At 53.8% G+C, this 18,142-nt stretch overlaps 1 protein-coding gene across 2 annotated transcripts in view; it reads left to right on the top strand.

The window, feature by feature from the left end:
• The window catches only part of PLXNA4 (plexin A4), a 401,976-nt gene that overhangs the window by 332,310 nt on the left and 51,524 nt on the right, over nt 1–18,142 (top strand). For both annotated transcript variants that reach the window (XM_053926493.2, XM_024555117.4), the window contains exons 10-14: nt 489–689; nt 6,320–6,416; nt 6,809–6,999; nt 9,679–9,830; nt 13,475–13,592. In XM_053926493.2, the coding sequence (XP_053782468.1) occupies nt 489–689; nt 6,320–6,416; nt 6,809–6,999; nt 9,679–9,830; nt 13,475–13,592 (759 nt within the window). The remainder of the gene's footprint in view (nt 1–488; nt 690–6,319; nt 6,417–6,808; nt 7,000–9,678; nt 9,831–13,474; nt 13,593–18,142) is intronic.

The raw sequence follows: 18,142 nt of genomic DNA, 5'->3' as shown, positions 1-18,142 counted from the left end.
TTCCAGAACATTCCCAAATGCCAGACTCAGCCCATGTATGGAAAGGCCCTGCCAGACCCTCCTGCTTTGTTCCCGACTCACATTCCAGAGCCCAGGGCTTGGCCTCGCTGCTGGTCTGCTCACGTGGTTGCCTCTGCCCCAGCTCTCGGCAGCCTGGAGCTGAGGCAAAGGGGTCAGCAGCCCAAATCAAGATGAGATGAGATGCCCAGCCAGCGGCGTGTCTCTGCTAGGGTAGGAGGGGTGCCCGGAGAAGGCCACCAGGCACGTCTGAGTCTGGGGTGTGTTAAAACAGAACCTAAAGAGAGCAGGGGCAGCCTCAGTGAGAAGTGAGCTGGGATCGCTCAGTCCCATTCCCTCCTGGTGAGTGGCTAGGGGTGGGCCCCAGTGCCCAGGACCCTCGGTGGAGCGAACATCCGGGTTCTGTCTGGAGGGGTCCCTGCACCTTTGGCTTCCTGCTGCCCAGCCTGCACCGTTCTCTCTGTCCCCAGGAGTGCCCCCAGCTGCTGCGAGTGGACAAGATCCTGGTGCCCGTGGAGGTTATCAAGCCCATTACCCTGAAAGCCAAGAACCTGCCCCAGCCGCAGTCCGGGCAGCGTGGGTACGAATGCATCCTCAACATCCAGGGCAGCGAGCAGAGGGTGCCCGCCCTGCGCTTCAACAGCTCCAGCGTGCAGTGCCAGAACACCTCTGTGAGTGCCCAGCTTGTGCCCCTGGGGGACCTTGACCCCTACACCCCATCCCTGTTCTTTTCTAGAGTCAGGTCAGTTCAGCTCTGGGGGATGTCCCCAAACACCACAAAACGGCTCTGCTTTTCCCCACCCTGCTCACGCCACCCCGGCAGAGGGCCAGGCTCTGATGTCACCTAGTGGCTGCCCAGAGCTGTGCCCTGTTGTGGCCAGGAGGGCCTTCTGCCCAAAACAGAGGCAGTGGTGTGAGGGGCTTCTGAATCAGCCATGGGGCTGCCAAGTGCTGTTTGTGGGCCGAGGCCAGTGTGCCCACCCTCCTTGGAGAAGCTCTGGGGGCCCTGGGCCCTGCGTTCCTGCCAGGGCTGGGCTGAGGGCCGCATGTGAGTCCACCAGTGGACTCCAGTGAGGGCCTCCACTGCCCTCACGCCCGCACAGGTTGCTGCCACAAGTGTGCTGCCCAGATCAGCGCACACCTACCTGGTGAGAAAACCCACGGGAGGCCCTTGCTCGGGCTGGCACCTGATTCCTAGGTACCACACTGTGGACCCTCTCAGTGTGTCCCCTCATGCCATCACCCCTCTCCTAGCCAGCGGTCTTCCATTTGCTTGCCTCACTGTCTTCCTGGCTAGTGCTGTGCACCCAGACTCTCAGAGACAAGTGCTGCACTGAGAGAGCTGTAACATTTTCACAGTTCCCCTTCACTGAGCGAAAGGGAACCTGGGGGCCCAGAAGCAGGGGCAGCCTAGGTTTATGGGCTGAGAGTTGTACAATTGGGGCACGCTCTTTAAGAATGTAATATAATAAATATAAAAGTAGACACGCAGACAGGCCTTAGAGGGGGCTGCAGCTCCATGTGCCTCGGAGTACCTGCCCCTGTCTAGTGGGTAAGTGACATGCATAAGGTCACCCAGCTAGTGAGTGGCAAGGTGGGGTCATATTTGGGGTCTCCTCTCCTGTCACCTGCCTGCCATTCAGCCACGTTGCTTCTGGGTACTTCTATGTGGTGAGTGTATCTGGGGGTGCAATGTAGAAGAAAGCATTTCATGGAAGCAGTCCACTCTTCCTACAGGGAGCAGATTAGGGGTCCGTGATGCTCAGGGAGGCCCACGTGCTTGCCCAGGGTGGCTCAGCCTTACGGGGGCTGAACTGACCATTGATCTCCCAACCTCTGAAGCCCTAGGTGTGTCCCCACAGCTCCCCTGGCAGCCAGCCTGGTTTTCAGATTTCTGCAGTACCCCAGATTAAACCTAGAAGCAAAAGGAATATTAAACACCTCCTTTCTCTTCCTAAATCCCGAGGCCAAGCGGACCAGCCCCAAGTGTTTGGCTCAAGTGGTTCTCCCCCAAATAAGCAAGTCCCTGCGGGAAGAGAGGGCCCGAGTCCCACATCTGACTCAGCAGAAGGCATCTGGGGATTTCAGACCACAGAGAAAACAGCCTTAATTCCTCAGGGAAGCTGTCCAGGGCCCCGAGTCCCAGAGATGTCAGGAGGGAAGACAGAGTCTGCGGCCTCTGATGATGAGTCTTCAGTTCCCCAGACATCACAAGACTGGGCCCCGTGCTTCTGCTAACTCGGCTAAATAGGCCAGTGTGACCCAGATGACACCCCGAGTTGGTCCTATTGACCCCTGGGTCAGAACTCCATCCATCCCTGGGCAACCGGCACGAGCTCCCCAGAGGCTTGTTGGGACACTGCCTTTCCTGTCTTGCCAGAATTGGAAGCCAGCTGTGTTCAGATGGCCTCACATTTCCTGAGCCAAGGCCTGGCTCAATGAGTGAGCCCTCTAGGGGTCACAGGGAACTCCCCTAATGGGGGGGGCAAAATCAGAGCCTCCTGGGGATAAGGGCACACACGGAAGATCAGCAGCCCTGACACAGGAGGGCTGGGTCTCCTCTGGGGACCCGGTGCTGTGCCCCGGTCAGTACCAATGGGACAAGGAAAGGTGGTGCTGGGCTCCAACACACCCTCTAACCAAATCGGAGTTAGCAGCTGAGCACTTCATACCCCAGCCTCGGTGTAGCCCCAGGAGCAGGGTCTGAGCCACACCAGAGAGGACTGTGGGAGAAGAGCTACTGTTGTTCCGTTGCCAACGTGAGCTCCCTGGGCTGGGGGAGGAAGGGAGAGGGTCTGAGGGAGAAGCCCCCTGGGTGTGCGATGACAGAGAGAGGTGGGTGAAAAGAGGTCTCTGAGGGGGGCAGAGAAGGAAGAGACACAGGAAATCCTGACATGGGCATGGCGCTGGGCTGGGTGGGCAGGCAGGTCGCTTCTAGCCCACTCCCTGGGGACAGGCTCTGGTCCAATCACTGCAGCTCCCAGGGGGCCTGCAGGAGGCGGACAGGGCAGCTCCCAGGAGCAGTTGGAAGGAGAACAACTGTGCCTATTCTTGGCCTCCCTCAGACCAAGGTTCCAGAGAAATGTCAAGTGCTGCTAATAATAGTGCCCAGTACCTGCCTCTCAGACACCAGCAATCCCACAGGCAAGTGGGCCCCAGGGGGCAGCCGGCGGGCTGCAGCCCAGCTTCCACCGACCCACAGTGGCCCCTCGTTTTCTCTTGGTGCCCCAATGTACCACATGCAAAACAAGGGTGGTGAGGCCGACAGGGAGGCATGTTGTTCCCCTCACGGCTTTCCTGGGGCACCGCTGAGGGTTGGTCTGCTGAGTGTCTGAGATCCTGGAGACAGATACATAGGCTTCTTGTGTTGTTCAGATATTTTGTTCACCTCAATGCTAGAACTTTCCAGCCAAACACCTCAGACCTCGGGACAAGGGAACGTTCAGAGGAAAGAATATCCAAATTATGTAGATGTTTTCTCTTTGCTCCAGAAGGTAGAATAATGGAGGTTCACGCTTGCCCAAGGTCACGATCAATGTCATCCCCTAGCCGGGCCATGGTGTGACAGACTAGATTGAGACACTTCACTTCCTGGCCCCTGGGAGCCTGACACGCTCTTCCCTCAGCTCTGGGCTCTGTGCAGAGTAACTGCCCACTGATTACAGGAGCTACATAAATGCTAAGTGGCACAGAGGTGGGCAGTGGTAGGGGATGGGAGCCGTGGTCCAGGCTCCCCAGCTGTCTGCCCGCCCCGCTTTCTGTGTGAGGGGCAGGTCATGGGGGAGAGAGGGTGCCCAGGAAGGAATGTGACTTCCCAAGGATAGAGGGGGTGGTGGGGAGTTAATGATGTCTATACTGTTCCATAATCAAGACCCCAAGAATGGGAGAGAATTTACACTTCAATTTGATACATCTCAAAGACAATGTAACACCCAGCATTAAAGTCTTTAAATCCTTAAAGTCTTTCTTACTTTTAGTTTTCTTCAAAAAGAAAATGTCTGCACACACGCGCACAGCAGAACACACGGGCGTTCTCATATATGTGCCCCTCCAGGCGCACCAGGGTCCGGCGCATAAACACTCAGTGAGTGGCTGCCGTTACTATTCCGCACAAACACACGTATCGCGCGCGGCATCCCTAAGTGTGTACGAGCAGATTAAATGCACAGTGATATTTGAGTGCCCGCTCCGCATGCATGACAGGCACTGTGTCAGAGCATGGGGTGGCTGTCTCACCCCTCCCAGCAACACCGTGAGGGCGGCTGTGTTTGCAGTCCCGCTTTACGAAGGGGGACACTGGGCCTTCGATGACTTGCCTGCATTCACACTGCCGGTCACAGCAGAACCCATCAGGGCCAACGCATGTGTGCATGCACATGTGTCCGAACACGCAGATAACACAGCTGTGACCTCTTCTCCAGTCAGCATGCGCGTGAGCACGTTTGTAAACACAGACGCACGCACGCACACGCCGAATTCCTTGCCCTGTTCTCTGGGGGATTTCAGGTCCTTCCTGAGAGGGGTCTGAAGGTTATATCGATCTTCTGTCACCAGGTCCGTGGTCACAGCCTGATGTGGGTCCCGGTCAGAATCAGGCAGTGCCAGCGCCCTCTAGCGGCAGCCTGGGGCTGCCCTCATACCACACTTCCCCCAGTTGGGCCCTGGAGGAGGGAGAAGGCAAGGGAGGTCTGAAAAAGTGACTGTCTGTCTGTCTGTCTGTCTGTCTATCTATCTATCTATCTTCCCCCACACACCTCCCTCGAGCACCAGAAACAATAGAGTTGCTTGTTCCAATGCTCCCCATCTCCTTAGACTCCAATTCCGCAGCTGGGGTGGGGCCCTGCAATCTGCATTTAGTGGACACCCTAGATGATTCTGATGACGGTGGTCCATGAGAGCCACCCGCCTAGACTAGAAGAAATTTTGTGAGAAAACACAGGACCCAGCCTGACCCAGACACAAAGAACACAGTCTCTGGGGACCTGACGACCGAGCTTTGTGGGAAAGAGCTTATGAGTCACCCGCTGAGTTATGCGCTGATCAAAAAATCGCCCACTGCTGTCTCCGCAGGGCTAGGGAGCTTTTGCTTTGTGCTGTGGCTCAAGCCCAGACTCTGGCCCTGGCCCAGGTGTCATCGGTCACAGGGAGATGCTATGACAGTGTGGATGGTGCCAACCACGCCGTGGTGGGAAAAACACTGAACGTGGCTCCCTGGCCAGGGCATGCTCACCAGGGAGTTGGTGAACATTTTCATAGCAGGAGGGTAGACCCTGGAAACGGCTGGATATGTATCCTACTTACGTGGCTCTATGAGGACATCACAGCATATTCGTATTGGAGCTCATCCACATTCGTATTGGAACTCAAGGATTTTGGGTGATTTCTCAGATTAGGGTTATAACTTCTTTGGAAGCCTCCACAGATGGGCTACAGAGCAGAGGCACAGGTGCCAGGCCCTGACCCCTCCCCAGCGGGGGCGCTCGGAGGTTCTGGGGCTTCCTCCCCTTGGTGAAGGTGCCGTGGCCAGCTCTGTGGGGGAGCATCAGCTGCCTGTCATAATAACCATCCACACCCCAAACTTGAAGTTAAGAGAGCCTGTTGGCTCTGCAAATACCCCTTCAAACCTAGTGCCCCGGTCCAGACACTTCTAACAAGTTGCCAGCCCTCAGCCCCTCCTCTGCAGAAGTCTGTCTCAGTTCCATTCCTCCATCCTCCCCCCTGTGGAGGCAGTCTGGTGAGCTAATGAGAAAAGCACCAGGTAGGGAATTGGAAACGTTGCCCAGAGCAGGCTCTGGGGATTGAGAACTGTCTGCTATCAGAAGGCAGATGGGGGCTGGCATGCCTGGGGACTGCCCCTTCACCCTGCATCCCCAGCAGCACCTCCCCCCACACTCCCTCCCCGCCTCTTAGGACCACAGTCCCAAGGCCGGGGCTCAGTTAAACTTCGTGTGGAAAGCCCAGCTAATGGGAACAGGCCTCCGTGGAAGGTGGATGAGTAGCTCGCGCAAAGCTGCTCTGTGGACCTGCATTCCAAGTGGGTGTCCCACCCAGCAGGCCCGGCTCTCCCCCACCTTAGCTTCTTGAGCCCTGCACCCCGTGTCCTGATAAGTGCTTCCCTGCCCTGCCTGCCCACAGATGTGTGTGCATGGACCCGTGTGCCCCCTCCACGAACACACACACACATGCACAGTCATGGCCAGTCTTTAGTCCCGTGTGCTCTTGATGGCCCCAGGCTGCACATGGAGCCCCTCTGGAACGCTGTGACCCAGCTTCCTTCTTTCCTCCCACCCCCTGGCTGCAGTATTCCTATGAAGGGATGGAGATCAACAACCTGCCGGTGGAGCTGATGGTTGTGTGGAATGGCCACTTTAACATCGACAACCCCGCCCAGAATAAAGGTGTGGAAGGCAGCCCTGGGTGGGGGAGGGGTGGGGCGGGGGCAGGGGCAGGGGCGGGGAGGAGTGGCAGAGAGAGCTACTCTGCACTCATGGGCAGGTGTCATTTGCCCCCTACCCCAGTGGTCACCCCTCTCCCCTTGGCCTGAGCCCACCCTCCACAGCCTCTCCACCTTCCCCGCTGCTCTGTGACTTGTTGGGAATGGGCTTGGCATGGGCAGGTTGCCTCTGGGAGAGAGGAGTGGAGTGAGCAGGGCTGGCTGGAGGGAGACTGGCCTTCCCAGTCCAGTCCCATTACCAGAGTCTGGGGCTGCGCTCTTGTCCACACTTCCCGGCCCCTCCCAGCCCCCAGCCCCATCCCACAACCCCATCCCACTCTGGCCCTTTGCCTGCAGTTCACCTCTACAAGTGCGGAGCCATGCGCGAGAGCTGCGGCCTGTGCCTCAAGGCGGACCCAGACTTCGAGTGCGGCTGGTGCCAGGCTCAGGGCCAGTGCACCCTGCGGCAGCACTGCCCCATCCATGAGAGCCAGTGGCTGGAGCTGGCGGGCGCCAACAGCAAGTGCACAAACCCACGCATCACAGAGGTAAGCCATGGTCTGGTGGGCCCCTCATGGGGCTGGGGCCCCTAGAGCCCTGCCTGGCCATGGTGTGGGTCAGCCAGGGGTCACTGGCTGGCTGGGGCACCTTGTCTGCCTGCACAGCTTCACCAAGAGCTGCAGGCTTGATTCAGAGACCCTTCCCTTTTCAACGGAAGGCAAAAGCAGAGAGGGACTCAACTGTCCTGTTGGAGTTTCCCCGTACACTGTGTCTAAAAGGACTTGAAGTCCTCACCACCCTCCCTTTGTCTCTTAAAGTCCCTTCCAGTGACAAAACTGTGACATTCCATCAGTGGTAGCCTCGGGAAAGAATGGACCATTGACAGAGGCCATGTGGGGGTCATGGCTCTGTCGGCTAACTGCTAGGTCACCCAGGGCCAACTCGTCACTGCTTCCATGCTCAGCTTGTTCACCTGGGCAATGGGTCTAGGTGCCCACCTCACAGGGGCGTTAGGAGGGTCATATGAGACCATCCATGCCTGGCCTACGGTGATCTTCCCATCTTCCTCCTCCTCTTTTGCCGTCATTATTAAAACCAGTGCTGCACAAATTGCTGCCCTGTGTCTTCACCTCCCCTCTCCACACTCCCAGCAGAAAGTTTCCCTGAAGGTCACCCCTCTGACCCCTGGCTCTGGCCCCACAGCTGGACCATGCCTCATTCTCCCTCCTTTCCAACCTCCCCTGTCCTCCCCGACCCTCTGAGCCCTTAACAAGAAACCACCCTGGCACGTGTGATTGCTAACAGTGTGTCTAGCAAAAATGGTGGGACTTGCTTTCTTCTTGGCCTGAGATCAAGAAAATTGCAGGGAGGAGATGGCAAATTAAACAAATCTCCCGGAGACAGAGGCTATTGACTGGCTCCATACTGGCATCAGCCCTCCGGGAATCCAGGGAACCAAGGACTGGGCCAGAGATAAAACTCCTTTTGCAGGATGACAAGCCAGGGCTGGAATATCACGCAGCTGCCACCACCAGGTGCCCATGGCACTTAGGGGACTGGCTGGGCAGACATTTGGGAAGAACGTGAACTACCCCTGCCCGCATGCCCTGTATCGGCCCCATTCCTCACACAGAAATGGTTCTCTTATCTCCAAAGGACCTTTGTTGTTCATGCATGTGCAAACCCTCATACTCAGGTGCACACATACTCACAAACATGCGCACATGCCTGTGTAAGAAGCAGGAAGTTTCTTGACTTCTGTAAGTGAACAGCCCCCCACCCCCAGCAAAGCTGCCACTCAGGGGCACCCCAGTCTAGTTTCTTTCCCTTTCCCATCTTTCCCTGCCTCCCCAGGGAAACCCCTCCGTTGTGAACCTTGAGGGATAGAGAGAGTAGGGCCTATTAAGAGGTGGATTATCTGAACTCTTTCCATTGTGATCATCTTCACATTGGCCAAGAACCAACAACTGGCATTCAGAGGCCCAAGGAATGGGCAATGAGCCTTTCTCTGTCTTTTGAATGCTAAGAAAGGCTGACACCAATGTATTCTGCCACTAAGGTCACTAGTGGGGGATGCCACAGTTAGACCATGTGAACTGCACGGAGCCCCTCCCTCAAAGCAAGCCCTTGGTTGTTAGATGTTAACACTTCAGTCATGGGTGTTAGCAGCTCAGGTGACAGACATCTTTGGGGGGGAAAGCCACCATTTTGGTCCCTGCATGAGGGTAAAGTCTAAATTAAACAAGTCTCCCTTAGAAACCGAGCCAAACAATGAAGGTGGGGGGGTTGTGACAAGTGCTCTGCTAACTCAGGAAGGTGCTTGGATAGTTGGGGTTTGCAGTATAATTTCAAGTCGAGAATCAAAGATGGTGCTGTCACTGGAAAATCCACAGGAGAAGTGACTCTCAGAGACTCCGGCTATGAAGAGGGAGTGGGGAGGGTAGGGGTGGAAGGATGGGAATCAGGTAGAAATGTTATCCTGGAAGAAGCACAAAGAAGGTGCCTTAAAGTTTCATTCTGGGGGAGGGGGAACTGCTAGAGAGGGATAAGGAGGGTGAGTATTTGGCCATGGGGAGTGACCTGTGAGAAGGATCTTTAAAAATGGGTAGGTTCCACCCTGGCCAGGGGGCTCAGTGGGTTAGAACGTCATCCCGTACACCAAAAGGTTGCAGGTTCAATTCCTGGTCAGGGCACATACTTAGGTTGTGGGTTCAGTGCCCAGTCAGTGCACGTAAGTGGAGGCAGCCTATCAATGTTTCTCTCACATCGACGTTTGTCTCTCTCTCTCTCTTTCTCCCTTCCTCTCTCTCTAAAATCAACGAACACATCCTCAGGTGAGGATTTTTAAAAATATGGTGTGGAGGGTTGTGGATTCATAGGAGGGCCATATTGTTTTTATTGAGAAGAGCGCCAACACAAGCAAATGCCAAAAGGCTTCAGTCCTCGTTCCCTATGAATTACCCAGTGACGCTGTGGATCTTCTAGGGAATAGGGAACGAATGAGGGTCTTTGAGCACTGCCCCTAAAACCACACACAAACTTGGACCGCTCTAGCACAAGCTCCTGCTCACCGACAGCCCCAGACCTGGGTGCCCTGGTGGACTCGGACACCACTCAGGGAACGGGGTGGAGATGGGGAAGGGCCAGCAGCCTCTCCTTGGCCCATCAGCATGTGGGTGATGTTTCTGTCCTGGTGTCTGCCAAATGACCACACTTCCTCCCTGCAGATAATCCCAGTGACAGGCCCCCGGGAAGGGGGCACCAAGGTCACCATCAGAGGAGAGAACCTGGGCCTGGAGTTCCGAGACATCGCCTCCTCTGTCAAGGTGGCTGGCGTGGAGTGCAGCCCTTTGGTGGACGGCTACATCCCTGCGGAACAGTGAGTGGATGTGACCTGAGACAGAGAGGCATGGGAGGGGAGGGAAGATAAGCCAGCAACAAGTTGTTGTTGACTTTTTTCCCTCACCAACAACAGAGAGTCTTATAGCTTATGGGGAATAAAAGGGGAATGCCCTTAACATCCTGGGTGTTGGAGTAGGACTCCCACAACTCCCCGGTGCCTTAATATGGAGCCTGCTGCCATATTAAGGGAAAACCTGGGAGAGAGAAGTGATCGTTAACTTCCTTGGGTCGTGGGGGTAAGTCGGAGTGAGACAAAGCAAAGTTAAAATCTGCAAGAGAAGTGTGAGTTCAACTGCTTGCCCCAGCCCCCTCTGCTGCACCAATTCCCCATGCACGTCCTACCCCAGTCATCGTAGAAGCAGATCCTACGCTACTCTATGGAGACAGCAAATGAAACTTCGCACTCACTTGCAGGCCTGTGGGTACTGTGGATTTTTTTTCTCTTTGCAAAATCTGCTGGTCCGCTGAGAGGGTCATTCAGTGAGTGACCTTGACCTCTAACCTGACTGGTGGAGGAGGTTTATGAGTCATGTATTGCCTTATAAATAAGTAAACACAATTTTCTAGCCCAGCAAACACAGCCATGAAATGTTTACCAGCACAATAGAATCTATATTCTATACCATCTTTGCTGCCCCTCCGGAGTGAAAACTTGCCAACTGTCCTGTATGCCTAAGTTATTGACCCTTTGCAAGGCCTCCCTTAGGTGGGTGCCCTTTAAATTTCTGCTGGCTGGATCTTGCCCAGATTTAGTGATTCTGGAACCATCAGCACGGCCGTCCTTAATTCCTCCTGATTTCCTTCCCGGTTTCCTAAAGGGCTCAGCATAGATCAGATAATTGGAGGTTCCAGTCTTGGTAGGACTCACCTTGCTGGTCCATCATCAATTATTTACCTGAGAATCATTCAGTGGCTCCTTCAACTTTCTGAGTCTTTCCTAGAACAAAACCAAACAGGCTGCTACTGATGTATTGTGATTTGCGGGGATTTTGAAATGTCCTACTTGGGGCTTGACATTAAAAAAAATTATAAAGGCACAGGATTGAAATATTGTGGTACTAGTTAGATTGGTGAAATAAGATAAACACCCAGAAAAAGAATCCTGATATATAAATATTTAGCGTGTAATAAAAGTGACATTTTGAATCAGCAAGGAAAGGAAAGATCATTCAGTAAGTGGCACTGGTTAACTCCCCGAAAAAATTACAATGTCAGATCCTTCTTTCACTTTATAAAGCCAAATAAATCCCCGACAGATTAAAAAGTTAAGTGTAAAAAATGAAGCTGTGAAAGGATTAGAAGGAATTACATGTGAGAATTTATCTCATTTCAAGAAAAGAACGGTGTTCTAAGTATAACCACAAAAGAAAAAGATTAGGAGATCTGAGTAATAAAACTTAAAACTTGAGCATCAAAAATCGTTGTAAGCAAAATGAAAATATGAATGATAAATTGGATATATGGTTATACCCTATACAGTTACAGTTAAGAGATGCTTTTTCTTACCATTTACAGAGGTTTTATAGATAGAAGGCAACCATCACAAAGTGAGCAAAGAGCATGGATGTACAATTCAAAAACTACTCAAAGAACCAAAAGTCACAGTCAAAATGTTTAACATCAGTGGTGACCAGTGAGATGCAAATGAAAACAACAGGAAGGAGTGTTTGAAAGGCGGTGCCCAGTGCAGATGAGAGGCGTGAGAAACAGCATGTTCACACACTGGGGGCGGGAGGGTAAACTGGGGTGAACTTTCCAGAAGGCAATTTGGAAATGAGCGTCAAAAATCCTCAGCCTGGCCATAATGCTTCTGGATCCTTCTCTTAATAACCAGAATGCACGAATGTTTATTTGCACGAATGCTTATTTCAGCCTTATTTATAATAGTAAAATTTGAGAGGCAATTTGTATGTTTGAAAATAAGGAATTAATCAACTCAATAAATTATTTTATGTGCATAGGACAATAAACTACACAGCCATTAAATGTGATATTGTAGAAGAATCATGACGAGGAATACTCTCAAGGCATTCAATATATTAGGTGAGAACAGGTTCCCAAGCAGAATGCAGTTTCTGATTAAATTGCAGAAGGAAAAGGCAGACTGGAAACACACACACACAAGGGTTGACACTGAATATTTCCGGGGGAGGCACCTGGGGGTGGGTGTAGGTATGGGGGGTGCTTTCGTGCACTTCCTACTTTTTTTATAGTAAACATGTACTAATTACGCTATCTGGACCGAAGAGCACACGTTTCTGCTGGACTGTCTCCCAGAAGTTCTTTCTAAGAGAAACGCAGACCCCGGAAGCCAGACAGTAAAAGAAGAAGCAACGGAACCACATCGCGACCTTTAAACTTTAGGGTGGCAAAAGACATTATAAACACAATTGGAACATGGGTGACCAACTGGGGGGAAATAATGCCGTATTTATTACAGACGAAAGTGAATACCCTAGTGCAGCAGCTCCAAAGGACAATCCATTAGCACAATAAAGAGAGGGCTTGCAAAGGCTGTGTGAGGTTAAACACGCACACACACATGTATGAAAGTATGTGCACCCCAGCAGTAATCGTGGCAAGAAACGATGGGGCATAGTGTGAAATCCTAGGAAGCTGTGGGAAGCATAGGGTAACACGGAGGAGCGTCCACGCTGTATCACCGAGCAAAAAGAGAGGGGTTAGAACGGTGGGCAGTTACGCTTCGCTTCATTTTAGGGGTCATGTATGTGTCTCCTCACATATGTGTGTTTGTATGTGCTTGTGCATATACATATATAACACTTATGTTTGTGTGTGTGCCTAATATCAAACGTATACATACACGTGTGTGTGTGTGTGTGTATCTGGGAAAGTTGCCTGTTCTGTGCCTCCGTTTCCACATTTGTCAAATGGAGATTATATATCTATATATTTGCAGAGGTCTAGCAAAAGGTCTGCGAGATTATATATACCAAACTTTTAGGAGAGGTTAGGAGTGAAAAAGGGACACTTTTTTATGGTCACATTTCTGTACTGTCTCCATCTCAAAGAGTATGAACAAATTCTATAATTAAAGCAATTAAAATGTATAAAAAGGGGAAAAGTCATAACCGCCCTGTCCCCCAACATACGTGCCTCCTCCCCAGCTGGGGCTGGGAGCAGAAAGCACCTCTGGGGCGGCCCACCCTGCACAGGGAGCAACAGCTCCCACAGCACCCGAACTGCCCACCTGAGGTCTGAGCCGAGGCTCCTGTCTGACCTGCTCTGAGCCCCTGGGCAAGTCACGTCGCCTCTCTGGCCCTGCCAGCTCCTTTGGCTAAGCTGTCTGGCTAAAGTTCACAGTGATTCATAATCGAGGGGCTAATTCATGAATTAGGGACTGAGTAACCAGTCAGAATGCAGGGACCCTCCCCTGGCTTCCCACTTTTCAGAGGGCCTCCAAGGAGACCCTGAAGATCCTATTTTCTCACTTCCTGAGATCCAAGGAGGAGCTCCTGCAGGAAGGAATCTGGGGTGTCTTTCCCCTCCTCTTCCCCTGCCCATCCCCAAGACCCCACTGAGAGACTAGGGCCCAGGGGTAATGGCTGGGGGTCTGTGACCCTCCTGTGACCCATGGGGTCTGTCCCCTCCTACCTGCAGGATCGTGTGTGAGATGGGGGAGGCCAAGCCCAGCCAGCATGCCGGCTTCGTGGAAATCTGTGTGGCCGTGTGTCGGCCCGAGTTCATGGCCCGGTCCTCGCAGCTCTATTACTTCATGGTGAGTCCAGGCCACCAGTGGTCTGGCCAAGTACAGGCCACAGACCTTGGTACCATGATTGCTGGCCCCATCTCGACCTCTGGGGTCAATCCTGGGCAAGGTCAAGGTCCTGTCCTGCAGCACCTGGGAGCACAGCCATGGAAGTCTGGAAGACCTGGGTTCAAATGCAGCTGTGCCTGGCCTGCAGTTCGAGGGCAGTGGCTTTGGCTCCCAGGCTGGCGTCCCCTCTGCGTGACAGTGTGGCATGGAAGGTGAGAGCAGTGGTTGTGCACCAGGGCTCCTGGGATTTGAGCGCTGGCTCTGCACTTACCGAGTGAGCCTGGGCAAGCCGCTTAACCTTCCTGTGCCTCAGCATCGTCATTCCTAAAACGGGGATGACAATAATGGCATCTACCCCGTGGTATGGTCGCGACATGACAGAAAATCGACCTCTCACTTCCAGTATTGGTTCCTTTATGATGTCTGTGGTTGCCCCCAGGGCTCCCGTGCCCTGCCCTGCACACCGGCACCCCACATTCTCCCATCATCCTCGCTCACCCCACCCTCCCTACTCACTGTCATCCCTGTCCCGAGACCTCCTCGTTATCCCACATCCCACCTGCACGCCACTCGGCCTTCCTCTACCCACACCGTTACCCCCTCCCACCCCAGCACCCATTTCCCTGCATCTCCCTCCCCTTCCCATGGCCCCATGGCAGACTTCTCCCAGCCCTCCCTTCCCTCCAGCCTGGACCCTCCCTGGCCCTGCAAAGGCTGCCTGGCCAGCCCGGGGCCATCTGGGTGAGGGGTTTTGTGGGGCAGCGGCTTTCAGAACCTTGTGACGACATGGATTCTAGAGACACAAGTACATCCCCTGCCGCATGTGCCACAACCTTTTCCAACCTGTCTTACCATCCAGTTAACCTCTCAGGTTAATGACAGCTGTGCTGGTATAATTTCCTCATGATGCTGGGCTGCTCTGGGAAGCCGGAAACCTGAGTGGTGGGTTGTATGTCTCAGCATTAAATGGCCTGCAATCTGTCTCAGGGAGCCAGTCTTTACCCACCTCCCTCCCTCCCTCCCTCCCTTCCTCCCTTCCTCCCTCCCTTCCTCCCATCCTCCCTCCCTTCCTTCCTCCCTCCATTCCTTCCTCCCATCCTTCCTTCCCCCTTCCTTCCTTCCTCCCTCCTTTCCTTCCTTTCTTCCATCCTTCCTCCCTTCCTCCCTCCCTTCCTCCCCCCCTCCCTCCCTCCCTTCCTTCCTTCCTCCTTTCCTTCCTTTCTTCCATCCTTCCTTCCTTCCTTCCTCCTTCCTTCCCTCCCTTCCTTCCTTCCTTCTCTTTCATCTACCTCCATCCTCTTCTTTTTCTGTTCAAGTGACAACTGTTTGTCACCTTGCATGACACCTCTTGCTAGGTATTCATTTGATCAATACTTACTTAGTTGGCTGAGTTCCACAATACTAACTTGATTGCCCTGGGCTGTGGGCTTCCCGTGATGGGCCAGACCCAACACGGCCCCTCCCACAGGAGGCCCACAGTCAAGAAGGTGAGATGAGACGCAGGACTTGCATGCAGATGTGAATGTGGTGGGGACCGGCCTCTGAGGGCTGAGCATAGATGCCCCTCCCGCCTGGGCCCTGCTCTCTGTGCTCCTCCCACTCTGCTCTTTGAAAGCCAGATGACCTTATAAACAGTTGTCTGTCACGAAACACACCGGAAACTCATGTAGAAGAGCACACATATGTAATGGATCTAATGGATGTGTAGTTTCACCTATTTTTTAGGGTTTTACCCCTACTGTGTCCTAAAAGGATTTGAGGGGAATTTTAAGTTAAACCCAAAACACCTTGAGACAATTAGTAATAAATATATGTGTTTATATAGAAAGTATACACATAAGTTGCATATTATATATATTTATAATGTACATAAAGTTATTCCAGCAGGGTTGAGATAATGAGAGGGAAAGAGAAAGAGAGATGGGGACAGAGAGACGACCCTCAGCAGGTATCTGAGAGGCGTGACCTGGCATCCCGACACCACATGAACTCTGGCGGCCGCGGTGCAAGGGCGGCCACTGCAGCGGCCAAAGCAAGCACTGCTCTTCCCTGGCCACTCATCTGCCTGGCGCAGTGTCGATCCTGTGGGCCCTGGGCAGTAACAAAGTGGATGGTACTGGGGACAGCCACCACCTCGTTAAGCAGCTGTTTCCTCCGGGCCTTAGCGTCCCTGCCATGCCGCCAGCCAGGCCTCTCACCTTGGTGACTAGCTCAAAGGCCACTTGCCCCCTGAATGTCCCCCCATCCCCTCCCATGACCCACCCAGGCTGTCAGCTCCCACAAACAGGGTGTCACCCTCACTTGCCCATTTCCATCACTGGCCTGAACCTCAGGCCCGCAGTGTTGGACTGTGACTCAGCTTCCTCTAGTTCCGCTCCATCACCATGTCCTGCGGTCTTACTTTTCCTGTTCTGTTTACCACCACAATGGCCTCCTCACATCCTTGCCTCTGGTCCGAACCCACCCAGATCCACCCACCACGGTGGAATACCATTTTCAATCTGGCGGCCCCCGCCTCTTGAAGAGCCCAGGCGCCCGCTGCTTCTAGCTCTCTTCCAAGTTCCCTCATCTGCCTGCCCTGCCTTTCCAACACTATTGCTCCAGGCTTCGTGTGGCCTGACCCCCTTCCCTTCTCTCTCCTCAACATTGCCCTAAACCACATCCCCCATCCTTCCAAGTCCTGCTCACCACCCACTCTGCAGCCTTCTCCCAGGGTGGCCTGCTCCTGCTCATCGGGGATGCATGGCATCTGTCTACACTGGCGCTCAGCGTGGCGTCCTCGTGGCCCTGCTCCTCCATCAGACCAGCCCGTGTTCGGAGATGAAGGCCCGGTTGTTGATTTCTTTGCCAGCGCCATGGTGCTTAGTCAGTTCTAAACCTCCCTGCATGTTGGAGTCTCCTGAGGGGCTTTAAGCCAAGTGCTCTGGAGCCCCCCTGAATAATGCACACCCTACAGCTGGGGCACAAAGCTCCCAGCAGGCCCTAACTGCAGGCTGGGCTGAGGACCACTGGCCCAGAGGTCGTGTTTACTGAGTAGCTACCATGTGTCTGCTGACGTCGGCTCTCAGGCTTCACTCTCACAGTGTCTGTGGTAGACACTCAGAAGCCCCTTCTGCTCTCAGGGAAGGTGAGCAGTCTCCCTGCATGCATGTCTCCCCCAAGCAGGATGCTGCTGGATGTAGGGTATGGAGGCGAGGCTTCCTGGAAGGAGCCGATGGAAAGGCAGGGTCTGTACAAGGCAGGATGGTTTCCTGTGTGGATCCTGCATAGTGGGAGGCGGTTCCTGGGACAAGGTAGGACAGGGAAATGCACCAGAAGATGGGGGCAGAGGGAGGGGGAGAGGAAGGGGTGATGGGGAGGAGGAGAGGCAGGCAGGAAGGGAAGTCAAGAAAGAGGAGAGCTGTTGCCACAAGGCGAAAGCGTCAGTCCCATGAGCCTCTGGGCCTCAAACATTTGGCATTTCCCTATCAGAGAGGCATCTCGGAAGAACTGCCCTGGTGCCACATGTTCACTCAGGAAGACTTCCGAGGAGGAGGAATGGTGGTAGGGACCCCAGTCTCCTCCCCAGACCCCAGTTTGTATTTAAGGGCCCGATCTTTGAGGGCCTCCCCACAGAGCTCCCAGGGGTTCAAAGTGGGAATGAGGGCAGAGGTCTCCATGAATCTCACCGGAAAGTTGGGAAGAGACAGAATGGCCCTCTCTCATGCTACACAGCACCTCAGAGCCCTCACTGCTCTAGGCAGCTGGCGGGTGGATCAAGCTGGGCCCCACGGGAAGCCCTGAGCTCCTCTGGAGTCAGATTCAGCCAGGGACCCCCCTTCCAGGGCTCCTCTGGGATTTCGCAGCTGCTTCTCAGGACCTAGGGCATGCTGGGGTGCTCCTTCCCAGGGCCGACATCAGGGGTAAGGTTTGGGTCTCCCTCAGTTTCCCTCCCCAAATCAGGCCAGACTCCATGATGCACCCTGGCCTTGTCACAAGCTCTGTCCCTGGAGATCCCCCTGGGAAAAGAGTGCTTTTCCCTTCCCTCTACCTCCATCCAGGGAGCCCAGCGAAGAGGTGGCAAATAAGGTAGGATTTGATTTCCCGTGCAAACCCACCGTGAAATATTTATGAAGCATGTCTTGAATAATTTATAGTTTCTTACAACTTTAAAACAGTCTCCATCTCATCCTCTTCCCGCCCCCAGAACAATCCCAGCAAAGCCAGCAGAGCTTACTCGCTTCTACCCCATCCAAGTCCCCCACCCACAGGCAGCCAGGGAGCCTGCTCCCCTTTCATCCCCCATCTATCTTAACTTCCCTGCTTTTGATTAGTAGACCTCTTCCCACCGCTCTCTCCTTGCAGCCCCTGTGCGCGCGCGCACACACACACAACACACACAGAGTCACCTCTTTCCCTTCCCTTCCTGGGGAGGTCAGCAGGGCCCAGGTGCGAAAGCTCTCCCTTTACAGACAGCGGGGCAAAGAAGCCTTTTGTGGGAGGCGACACCAAGTTACAGAACCAGAAAAACG

The sequence above is a fragment of the Desmodus rotundus genome, chromosome 6, assembly GCF_022682495.2.
Source record: "Desmodus rotundus isolate HL8 chromosome 6, HLdesRot8A.1, whole genome shotgun sequence".
Classification (NCBI taxonomy): Eukaryota; Metazoa; Chordata; class Mammalia; order Chiroptera; family Phyllostomidae; genus Desmodus; species Desmodus rotundus.
The sequence above is the reverse complement of the archived record's forward strand: the minus strand, read 5'-3'. Positions and strand labels throughout refer to the sequence as shown.